The sequence below is a fragment of the Sceloporus occidentalis genome, unplaced genomic scaffold, assembly GCF_023333645.1.
Source record: "Sceloporus occidentalis isolate IW3139 unplaced genomic scaffold, rSceOcc1.0.p SCAF_8, whole genome shotgun sequence".
Taxonomy (NCBI): domain Eukaryota; kingdom Metazoa; phylum Chordata; class Lepidosauria; order Squamata; family Phrynosomatidae; genus Sceloporus; species Sceloporus occidentalis.
This window is the reverse complement of record NW_028316988.1, coordinates 26668318-26680330: the sequence shown is the minus strand read 5'-3', so window position 1 is coordinate 26680330 and position 12013 is coordinate 26668318. Positions and strand designations below refer to the sequence as shown.

Below are 12013 nucleotides of genomic sequence, written 5' to 3'. Positions count from 1 at the left end.
AGTTCTTCCTGAAGTTTAGATGGAATCTCTTCTTTTATAATTTGAATCCACTGATCTATGTTCTAGTCTCTGGAGCTGCAGAAAACAAGCTGGCTCCATCTTCTACACCAGTGATTCCCAAACTCCAGTCCTCCAGGTGTTTGGACTTTAGCTCCCAGGATCCCAGAGCATTGTCCAAGATGGCCGAGGCTTCTGGGTGCTGAAGTCCAAAACACTTGAAGCACCAGAGTTTAGGAGTAACTATGACATCAGGAGGATTGGGGCCAGAAGGTGTTCTCTGCCAGAGCATCTGCCAGCATCTGTGGCCAGCATGGAGCGTGACTGAGCCATGGCCTTTCTTGGTATAAGGCAGCTGCCCGGAATATTACCGACCCATTCTTTGAGGCTGTGAAATGATGGATACAAACTAGGGAATGACAGAATGAGTGAAGGAATGCACATTAAACAAAGCCCGGCATGTCGCTTGTGTTGTTGAGATGATGGGCTGGCAAAAGGAGGGGGTTGTTTTAGCGGATCGATGCAGTTCAGCACACTGCTCACATGACGCACAATTAACAAGAGACACTCCTGAGCATGGGCGAGATGCTGACTCGGCTTCATTGCTGTCCCCTTCCTCCAACCAATTTCCATCTCTATACCCCTTGGGACATTACATATATTCATTTTTAAAAATGGAGATGGGATCCATTTGTGGCTTTGGTGATGGCGGTGGGCGAGAGCCAGCCACAAACCTGTCAAGGGGTTTGTAGCATGAGGACCAAGGGTTACAAGGTGAGGCGAAATGCACATTTGTCTCCAGTCTTTGTGTGCGGTAGGTGTCCAGTGCATGATGTCCTTTTGACATGTGGGAATTGGGGGGGGGGGTATTTTCTTTGATTTTCTAGTTGCCTGGTCTCCCAGCTCTGTATGCGTGCGTTTCTGTGTTTTGGATTTCCCCCTCCTAACCAAGCTGTTCTTGGCACATGGGGCAGTTTAAAAGAGAAACCAGGTAAGATGGGAGGATCTGGTTGATGGACTGACAGGGGATGGAGGATAGAAAGCGGAGACCCACAAAGGCAGGTAAGCCATGACCCTGCCTGGTTCAGTCCTAGTAAACTGTGTTGAGAATGAGAGAACAAGGAGAGTCACAGGAGACAAAGAGATGAAAGAGGAGCGAGAGAATGAGAAACAAAGAAAAGCGATGGAGGAGGATTTTGAAGTGGGGCAGTGGATGGAGTGGGGCAGAAAGTGTCAAAGGGGGGAATGAGAACCTACCCCCATGGCAAAATTACTCCATATATATATATATATATATATATATATATGGTTTTCCTTGCACTGAGTAATTTATCTTCTTCCGCCCCACCTCCTCCCTATTGCTATTACTACTACTACTACTACTTAGTATTATTATTATTAAATTGTTGTGAACCTTTCGGATTGATTTTATTGTATACCTTGTAAATACAGTTGGATATCTCTATATCTATATATGTAAAAAAATCTGTTTGTCAACACAGTGGAAATAACCCCACACATTACATTTTGGAACCTGAATTCCAGTTACAGTAGACCTACTGAATCAGTTACTGAATGATGGGTCGACACAGAGGCAAATTCCATTGGTGCAGTGGGTTTACTCTAGTTAGGAATAGGTTGCTAAATAATGAACCAACACAGACCTAAACTGCATTGATTCTAGCAGTTAGTGACTGGTACGTCATCACACAGGGAAATTCCATTAATTCAATGGGTTTACTCAAGTCAGCAATGAAATATGATATTGAATGATGAGCTGGCATATGCATAAATCTCATTAATTCACTAGGTGTGCTGTTTTTAGTGTGTAATATGTATTTTAAAAGCCTTAATTGTTTCAATGTTCATGTCTTAAAAGTAGTGTCTTAATTGAATGTCTGGTTTAATGCTTTTAAACAACTTTTGTACTCCATCATTGTTTTAGGTGTTCTGTTTTAGCTGATGTTGCAAGCCACTTTGAGACCCATTTGGGAGAAAAGTGGGATATAAATCAGCTAAATTTATAAATAAATAGGCAGATAGATCTATTGTAGTCTAACACAATTCTAACCATAGGATTCGGGTCTTGCAATCGGTCGGGACTTTTTCACATTAGGATGTCACGCTGACCACGTTTTGGGGTGCCAAGTATATGATCTGTGACAAGAGGGAAGTAGGACGTGCAGGAAGATGGAGGGAGTTTGTGGTCATATATGAATATTTTAATTATTATATTATATATGAAAGACTTAGAAACATTTTGCGGTCTGCCCTGTGCAGACATGTTTCACTTACAGGACAGAAAACTGCACATCTCCCTCCAAAACGACACAGTCCCTTTCCTGCTTATAATTTGGCCTGTCTCTAAAATGCTTTAACGGACTACTAGAGCCACTTGCTAGAAAACCTATCAGTAGGTTACCAGGTGTGGCAAGAGGTATTGTGAACTTTATCCTTCCCAAAAGAATAATGCTTGATGTGATTCCTTGGGGATCACTCAATCAACCAATCAATCACTTTATTGATACCCCGACTTTCCTCCAAGACTAGGACTCAAAAAGTCTGCTGTACCCCAGTTAACAAAGTTGACATGTTCCTGGGCATTGCTTCTTTAGGAGAAAATTTGGTCCCGGAAGCAGAAATAACATAGAATAGGGGGATGGTTCCTACACCACAAAAAGAAGAGCACTCCCAACATCAAATGTTTTATTCTGCAAATGTTTTATTCAGAATCAATGATCTATACATGTGTGAAATGAAACAATAGCCCAGGGAAGCTTTGCAGAAGTAAATAAAAACATTTTGAACCTTCCAAAGGCCACTTGAAGGGTTCCTCCAAAATATATCCAGGGGTGATCTTATTTTTCACTAGCCTCTACTTTTCTTATAATGGGCATTTTGGTCTATAAACCTATGGCTTTTATATATATATATATATATATATATATATATGCGCTAGTGGTAGCTGGTTCTCTCTCTGTTTTGCTGTTCACACATGTCAATGAGAGGTTCTAGAGGCAGCTGCTGTTACCTTGGCCTGTTACAGACTGCCAAAATAAAGCTGCTTGGGGTCTCTTTGGAGGTATGCTGTTTAAATGATGCATGCATCCTAGGAATCTGGAAGCTGCACCAAAAGCTGCACTCCAGTGCTTAGGAATGGAGTGTGGCTTTGGCGCGACCTCCGGACTCTTAGGACCCATGCATCATTTAAATAGCATACCTCCAAAGAGACCCGAAGCAGCTTTATTTTGGCAGTCTGTAACAGGCCCTTGTCTATTGCAGACAGGCACACGCAGCTATGCTAAGATCAGCTAGAGTAAAACCTCACCCATTCCCAGTTCAAGCTTTCTTTATTGCATTTCCAATTGCAAATATGCTGGTGAAACCCAACACCAAATCTCTATGGAAGTTATCCCTCAGGGGAAATTGGAAGGTCAACGCAGTGTGATCCCGGATGCAATCATGTGGATTCACATTATTGCGCGAGAGGTTATCACACGTAATCGAAGTCAATGCTAGGTCAATTCGAACCCAATTCAGGATCAACTGAGAGATGTGTAAATTTGACGAAATACCGTAGTCTCGTCCACTCTTCTTTATCATTCTTCTATTGCTGGTGCTGGTATAGGCTTCCAGCTAGATGGAGAAAGAGGATACAGTAGGGGTTGGGTGGACATAAAAAGACTGTGTAAAATGTAACTTCTTTATCAGGGGCTTTGTTAACTGAGGTAGGCCTTTATTTTACATCTGTTTGGTTGCCTCACATTTGTCATTTCCCTCTTTCTAACTCTAGTCAATGGAGGAGCTGAAGATGTCTGGGTCTATCGCATCCTACGACCAACTGGTTAGGCAGGTGGAGGCACTGAAGAAAGAGAACACGCACCTCCGCAGGGAACTGGAGGACAATTCCAACCATCTTTCCAAGCTTGAAAATGAAACCTCAGATATGAAGGTGAGCAACATACTAGTCACCCAAATTCGGTTTGTCTGGGTTAGTCATTCTTTTGTGGACTTGGCAGCCTCCTCCAGAATCTTCCCCCAGGACTATATGCTCATCCAGTACCTTCCCCCAGTAGATTTTGTGGGACTACATCTCCCACCATCTCTGATCGTTTTGGTTGCAGATTATGGAATTTGTCATCCCACACCTCCAGAATGCACCGGGTTGGAGGAAAACAGATCTGAAAGTTCAAACCTCTGGTTTCCAGGATGCATATGAATGTGCACGGATGCTCTATAACCGTCCATGAGCATCCATTGGTTCTTCTTTGTGGTCTCTGTGGCTCACACAATTTGGCTATTAATCTGTGCCTGCACAATGCATCTTTGGAAACTTCTCGAATAGTTACTACAAGTGTTTTGGAGATAGCTCTGTCCACTCTCAGCTCTATTCCTCACTGTTACTGCCAATTTTTCACCTCCATGTGAGCAGCGAGGAGCATCTCTAGTGTATCTGTATATTATTTGGAAAATATATATGATTTAAAATTATTTTGGCAAGGTCCGTGATTGTTCTTGGTAATTTGTCAGATTGACTTGGACTGTTTATCCTTAGAATGTCCCTTGGCTCAAGGCTCTCTCAATCTCTTGGTAACTGACTGCTGTTCATTGTTTTTGGCTTTTGATGGCATTATCTTCCTCTTGTAAAAGGTGCGCTGACTGTAGGGCAGTCATGTCTCCATACCTAGTGTCAACCGGTGTGGAGGACAAGACTTCTGGGGGGTGATGTGAACTCCCCCCATGCTGTCCCTTTTCCTCATTGGAACAAGGTCATTAGAGGACATGCAGGAGGAGAGCGCGGGGGGAGTGCGCATGAGTGGGGAGGGCCTGACTGAGTATCACTTCTCTTCTGGGGTGTCACTGGGTGCAGGCTACACAACCGCATCCCCCAAGTAATGCCACTGCTGTAGGGCTAAATTGCCTGGTTATGATGGTCCCTCCCAAATCCCTCCTTCGTTTATGATCATAGAATCATAGAGTTGGAAGAGACCGCAAGGTCCATCCGGTCCAACCCCATTCTGCCATGCAGGAACTCTCCATCAAAGCATCCCCATTGACAGATGGCCATCCAGCCTCTGTTTAAAAGACTTCCAAGCAAGGAGACTCTACTACGTGGAAGGAGTGTGTTCCACTGTTGAACAGCCCTTACTGACAGGAAGTTCCCCCGAATGTTGAGCTGGAATCTCTTTTCCTGAAGCTTGCATCCATTGTTCTGGGTCCTAGTCTCTGGAGCAGGAGAAAACAAACTTGCTCTCTCCTTAATATAACATCCCTTCCAATATTTAAACAGGGCTATCATATCACCTCTTAACCTTCTCTTCTCCAGGCTGAACATCCCCAGCTCCCTAAGTTGGTTTAGAAGAGGGACACTACTGTAACACTAGAACAACCCACAACTGCACAATTGCGTGAATGTAATGATATTGGCAGTTATTGATGGGTATCCCTCATTAATGTGAAATTGCATGATAATAACGGTGTAACAATAGATCAACGGACAAGTGACATCATGCAAAAAAGAAGGAATCATGATTGTAATTCCACTTCAGTTCCATCAGTAGTAACTCATGTGGGAATCTCCTAGGACTCTGGGAGACAAAGGTTTGAATCTCCACTTAGCCACGGAACCTTACTAGGTGACCTTTGGCAAGTCTTATTCTCTCAACCTCAGATGCAGGCCAAGATATACATCTTGTGAAAAAATACTCCCAAGCAAACCCTAGGAGAGTGTTGGAGCCAAGCTGGAGCCAACTTAAAGGCACATAACAACAACAAGAAGAACAACAACAGGCCAAAGTGACTGACCCAAAGTCACCTGGTAACTTTCATGACCCAAGGTGGACTAATGTGAAGATCTAATTTGACTGGTCAAACCACTATACTTCTCTTTACTAAGAAAGTAAACACTGATACCGGCGCTAAATTCAGAACAAAGGTTTCATTGCAAGAAATAAAATTTAAAAAGCAACATACAAGAGTTTATTTTCACAGCAAAGAAATAGAACACAAAGGAAGAGAATGCATCCATTTCATCCATTTAGAGAGAGCAACGTTATCTCCTAAGAGCCTAAAAGCTTTGTCCACCACATTTCCACTTATTGATCTATAAAAGCATAATTATCTTATGGAACATCTTGATTCTTTTGCAGGTTCAGATTCCATTTATAGAGAACTACCCCAGGCAGAGTGAGCCGGCAGGGACTGGGAGGCAGCCAAACCAATGTTTCCTCCCCATGTCCTTCGTTCTTTTCTGTTGGAGGACGGAGCTATGGGTTCACCTTTATTTTGTCTGGCACTGCCTCACTCACCCTGTTGTCTTCCCATAATAAAATAATAACAACAAAATTTTATTTATATCCCACCTCTCTATCAAAGATAATGTGGTGAAGGCTCCAATTCTATAGCCAATCAGTTGGCTTCCGTATATGAAATCTGGGGACGGTTCCATTTTGTCCCTTGTTTCAAGTGGCAAAATGTCCTGGGCCAGCCCTGTTTCCCATTACCACCAAGCACTCCTCATTTGTTTTCCTTATTCCGTCATGTCCACTCCTGGTAAGAGTGAATGACTGAAGTGCCCTCGTAAGAATGGCAGGCAAGTTACCTCTGAGCATGTGCAAATTACAGTCTTCATTTGATCCCCATCCTGTGTTTTCACTTTGTCTCCATTTTTCCCTTTCCAAATCTTCTCCAACCTAGGAAGTCTTGAAGCATCTGCAAGGCAAGCTAGAACAGGAGGCCAAGGTGATGGTGTCTTCAGGTCAAATGGAGGTTCTTGATCAGCTGAAAGGTGAGCAGAAGTCACTTCGTGAGCAGAAGTATCAATGTGAGCTTTGTAAACAGAGAACACTTTGTGGAAGTCTTGATGTGAGTGGAAGGCTTCATTGTCTGCAGAAGCCACTCTGTGGAAATTATGGTGGGAGTGGAGTATGCGCAAAAGCCATTTTGTATGCAGATGTCATAATGTAAGTGGAAGGCTCAGCTGTGGGTGGAAGCCACTTTTTGTGTGGAAGTCACATGTGAGTGGAAGGCTTTCTTGTGTGCAGAAGCCATTTTGTATGCACAAGTCATGATGTGAGTGGAAGGTTGTGAAAGGAAGCCATTTTTTAATGTGGAAGTCACATGTAAGAAGAAGGCTCTTACAAAAGTTCATGGAAGCCACTGTATATGGGGAACTTATAACATGAGTGCAAGTCCCAACCGGGTGTAGACGCCACTTCATGTGCGGAAGTCACAGTACAAGTGAAAGGCTGTCTTGTGTCTAAAGCCATTTTGTGCACAGAAGCTGTGACATGAATGGAAGGCTCTCTTTGTGGGTGGAAGAAATGATGCGAGTGGGAAGCTCTCTTCTGTACAAAACCCACTTTGTGTGTGGATGTCACAATGTGAGCGGAAGCTTTTTTTGTGTGTGGAAGCCATTTGTGAATGGAAATCACAGTTGTGAGCAGAAGGCTCTCTTTGTATGCGGAAGTCATGATGTGAGTGTAAGCCACTTTTTAATTCTATTTTAAGGGAAGGAAGATCAGGGGACATGATTTGTATAATTTTAATGCTGTAAGCCGCCCCGATTGCCTGAGTGCAGATGGGGCGGGATATAAATACATTTTATTATTATTATATTATTCATAGAATCATAGAATCGTAGAGTGGGAAGAGACCGCAAGGGCCATCCAGTCCAACCCCTTTATTCTGCCATGCAGGAACTCTCAGTCAAAGCATCCCCATTGACAGATGGCCATCCAGCCTCTGTTTAAAGACACCCAAAGAAGGAGACTGCACCACACTTTGAGGGAGTGTGTCTTATTATTATTATGCCTTTATACTCGTCTTCCACCATTCTATTGGGATATATCCCAGAACAAACCTTAGATACTTAGTGGCTACACTAAATGAGAGATTCTGGGAATTGTAGCCCCCAAAAGACCCTTTCTCAAGCAATGTTCCATAATTATTATTATTATCAAGGCAGGTCTAAGTCTTTAGTGAAATTATGACACAAGTGTGCTGTCCTTCCAAATATTACCCATCTGCTTCCTTCTCCTCTAGCCCTCCAGATGGACATCACCAGCTTGTACAACCTGAAGTTCCACTCGCAGGCCATGATGCCAGAGCCTGTATGCCAGGGCCGCCACAGCCCTGAGGACAGCCCAGCCCATTCAGCCACGCTCCAGAGAAAGGATAGCATCGGAGACCTGAGCCGGGCCACAATCCGACTTCTTGAAGAACTTGACAGAGAGAGGTGAGGGCATCAGGGAGCAGTTGCAGGGAACTGGTGAAGGAGGGTAGGAAAGGACAAGAAATACACCTTCTCCCAGGTATCCTTCTATTTTCCTTCTTCTCCCCCTCGCTTGCCCATGAGGACACTCAGCAGACTTCATCCGCCCTTTGGGTGTCATGAGATGGGCAACCTCTATGTGCAGCTGTAGGAGGAAGGCTACCATTTATAGAATCGTAGAGTTGGAAGAGACCACAAGGGCCATCCAGACCAACTCCATTCTGCCATGCAGGAACTCTCAATCAAAGCATCCCCATTGACAGATGGCATCCAGCCTCTGTTTAAAGATCTCCAAGGAAGGAGATTTCACTAGACTCCGAGGAAGGAGTTTGTTCCACTGTTGAACAGCCCTTACTGTCAGAAAGTTCCTCCTAATGTTGAGGTGGAATCTCTTTTCCTGAAGCTTGCATCCATTGCTCCAGGTCCTATTCTCTGGAGCAGCAGAAAACAAGCTTGCTCCCTCCTCAATATGACATCCCTTCAAATATTTAAATAGGGCTATCATATCACCTCTTAACCTTCTTTTCTCCAGGCTAAACATCCCCAGCTCCCTGGAGCAAGTCCCTTTTTCCCTCCTTTTCTTCTTCCTCCTTTCTCTCCCCCCCTCCCCCCCCCTCTCCTTTTCCTCTCATCTTTCTTTCTTTCTCTCCCAGGATTTTTTTCTTCCTTCTCTTGCTTTCCTGTCTTTTCCAGCATCTATTTTTCTATGACTTTGGAGACCAGGTTTTGAAATCCCTGCTGAGCCATTTGATATGTAGTACACTGTTTTTAGATGTTGTAACTCGCCTTGATTCCCCATGAAAATGCAAGCTATAAATAAATGATGATGATGATGATGATGATGATGATGATGATGGAAATTCACTGGGTGACCTTTGGCAAATCACACTCTCTCTGCCTCAGAAGAAAGAATAGGCAGACCTCTTCTAAACAAACCTTGCCATGAAAATCCCATGATAGATTTGCCTTAGGGTTGCCATATATTGGAAACAACTTGAAGGCCCAAAACAACACACACACACACACACACACACACACACACACACACACACACACCAGACACTAATCCTCCTTTGCATATCCTCCCATTCTGAGGCCCTGCCATCAACAACAGAACAACACATAGATTAACATGAAATTTCCTCCCTACCCAGGGTCACACAGTATGTGTGTATGTGTGTGTATATATATATATATATATCTTCTATGCCAACATTCTCTGAAGATGCCAGCCACAGATGTTGGTGAAACATCAGGAAGAAACTCTTCGAGAACATGGCCACATAGTTCGAAAAACCCACAAAAAACTATGGATGCCATCCATGAAAGCCTTCGACTTCACAACACATTTTCTTTCCCTGCCTTTCCCTTGCATCCCTACTTTCCTAATGTTCTCGCCATCTACCCGATCTTCCTTCCTTCTTTGAATCTCTTCTGGTTGCTCTCTTTTCCCTCTCAGGTGTTTCCTTCTGGGTGAAATCGACAAGGAGGAAAAGGAGAAATTGTGGTACTACACTCAACTGCAAAGTCTTTCGAAGAGGCTGGATGAGCTGCCGCACGTGGAGACAGTGAGTTGTGATAGAAGGCTGGCCTTGACAGAGGAGAGTATAATTTGTATTTGTGCATGTGTGTGTCTTTCTGTACAAAGAGATTCCACAAAAGGTGGGACTGAAGCAAATGCTTTGCACAAATACAAGACTTTTGCCCAAGTTGTAATTCTCTAGTGGGAACCTTCTCTGAAGATGCCAGCCACAGATGCTGGCGAAACGTCAGGAATAAACTCTTCTAGAACATGGCCACAGAGCCCAAAAAACCCATAAAAACTATGGATGCCGGCCATGAAAGAGTTTATTCCTAACGTTTCACATGCGTCTGTGGCTGGCAGCTTCAGCCACAGATGCTGGCGAAATGTCAGGAATAAGCTCTTCTTGAACATGGCCACATCTCCAAACTGTTTTCATGTCAGTGGGGGTGGTGAATCTGAACTTTGAAGGTGCTGTCCGAAATACTGAAACGCACACACACAAATTAGGGTTGCCAACTGAAATAAGGGTTAGGTCTCCAGCGCTTGTAATAATTGTACAGAAGAGGAAATTTCAATAAGTGTGAAAATTTGCAGATTTGCAACACTACCCAAAATAGATTCTTGTTTAATTTCTTGAAAAGTTTGGACTAGAAACCAAAATGGATCCATGGCCCCACATACATGGCAGCAACCATCATAAGCATCGGTCAGTGAAGGTGAACATTGGCCTGTTACAGACTGCCAAAATAAAGCTGCTTTGGGTCTCTTTGGAGGTATGCTGTTTAAATGATGCATGCATCCTAAGAGTCCAGAGGTCACGCCAAAGCCACACTCCTAAGCACTGGAGTGCAGCTTTGGTGCAGCTTCCGGATTCAGCATACCTCCAAAGAGCAGCATACCTCCAAAGAGACCCGAAGCAGCTTTATTTAGGCAGTCTGTAACAGGCCATTGTAAGATCTGGATATGAGTTGGGACAAGCACCCCAAGCCATGAGGGAGAAGGACAAGATGGGTGTTGCGCAGGAGATGCTCCACTGTGTTATCTTGTCCCCCTGACCCTGCCTCTTTCCTGCCTTGTCCAGTTTTCCATGCAGATGGACCTGATCCGCCAGCAACTGGAATTTGAAGCTCAGCATATCCGGACTCTCATGGAAGAGCGCTTTGGGACAACCGATGAAATGGTGCAAAGGGCACAGGTCTGTGACAAAGATTCCTTAACTTCTTTTATTTTACTATATTTTGAATCTACCCAAAGACAACAAAAAATTCTCTGGGCAGATGGAGTTTAATCCAGGGGTGTAATTCTTTGCCAGATTTGTTCTTAAAGAAGGCAGTTTTAGCAATTTTATCCCCACTGCAAGAAAGTCTTCAAAAACTGTCCAGTTGTAGATAATTTGCTGTTTGAGACTTCTGTACAAAATTTTCACATAGCATTTCAATAGCATTTTTGGCCCAAATCCCATTGTTACTCCTGATTAGACCCATTGAACCATTGGGATTTCCCTACATGTTGACTCACCGTTCAGTAATTGACTGAATGGGTCTTCTCAATGGGAGTAAACAATAGGATGCAGCCATAATTTCTGCACAGAAATATTGTTTTTATGGGAAGAAATTGCTGCTTCCTGCGCAGAAAATTCTGTTTTCTGCACCCAAAAATGTTAATTTTGCTTAGCATGTCCCAAATTGCAAATATTCTCATCAGTCCAGGATTCTGATATTACTCTAAAGGGAATCCCTGCTATCTTGAATTAATGCCCTTCCCAGTTGGCTCATGCAAAAGCAAACTGTTCCTGCCTCTCCCAGATTATCTGTTCTTCCTCACTAATCCTTCTGACCATCCTGACCACACTCTGATGTTGCTTGGTCACATATGTCCTGATTTTCATCTGTGAAGTGTTGGAAATTATGCTGTCATGTGAAGGCTTTCATGGCCGGCATCCATAGATGCTCTGAAGATGCCAGCCACAGATGCTGGCGAAACGTCAGGAATAAACTCTTCTAGAACATGGCCACGTAGCCCCAAAAACCCATAAAAAACTATGCTGTCATGATTAGGCACTACCAAATTTACCATGAGCACCAGCCTTGACTAGTCTTGTCTTCTCTTTCTGGGCAGTAGTGTGGATTGAGCCCAGAGAGAGAAGCCAAGCAAATGGAGGAGTGGAAACAGTGGTTACACATCGGAGCCCCATTTAGTGAGGAGATGGGCAATAAGGA

At 43.7% G+C, this 12013-nt stretch overlaps 1 protein-coding gene across 1 annotated transcript in view; it reads left to right on the top strand.

The window, feature by feature from the left end:
- APC2 (APC regulator of Wnt signaling pathway 2) overlaps window positions 1-12013 on the top strand; it is a 52767-nt gene that overhangs the window by 20027 nt on the left and 20727 nt on the right. The window contains exons 2-6 of the mRNA XM_089535718.1: window positions 3791-3949; window positions 6694-6784; window positions 8041-8233; window positions 9729-9837; window positions 10876-10989. Coding sequence (XP_089391844.1) covers window positions 3791-3949; window positions 6694-6784; window positions 8041-8233; window positions 9729-9837; window positions 10876-10989 — 666 coding nt within the window. The remainder of the gene's footprint in view (window positions 1-3790; window positions 3950-6693; window positions 6785-8040; window positions 8234-9728; window positions 9838-10875; window positions 10990-12013) is intronic.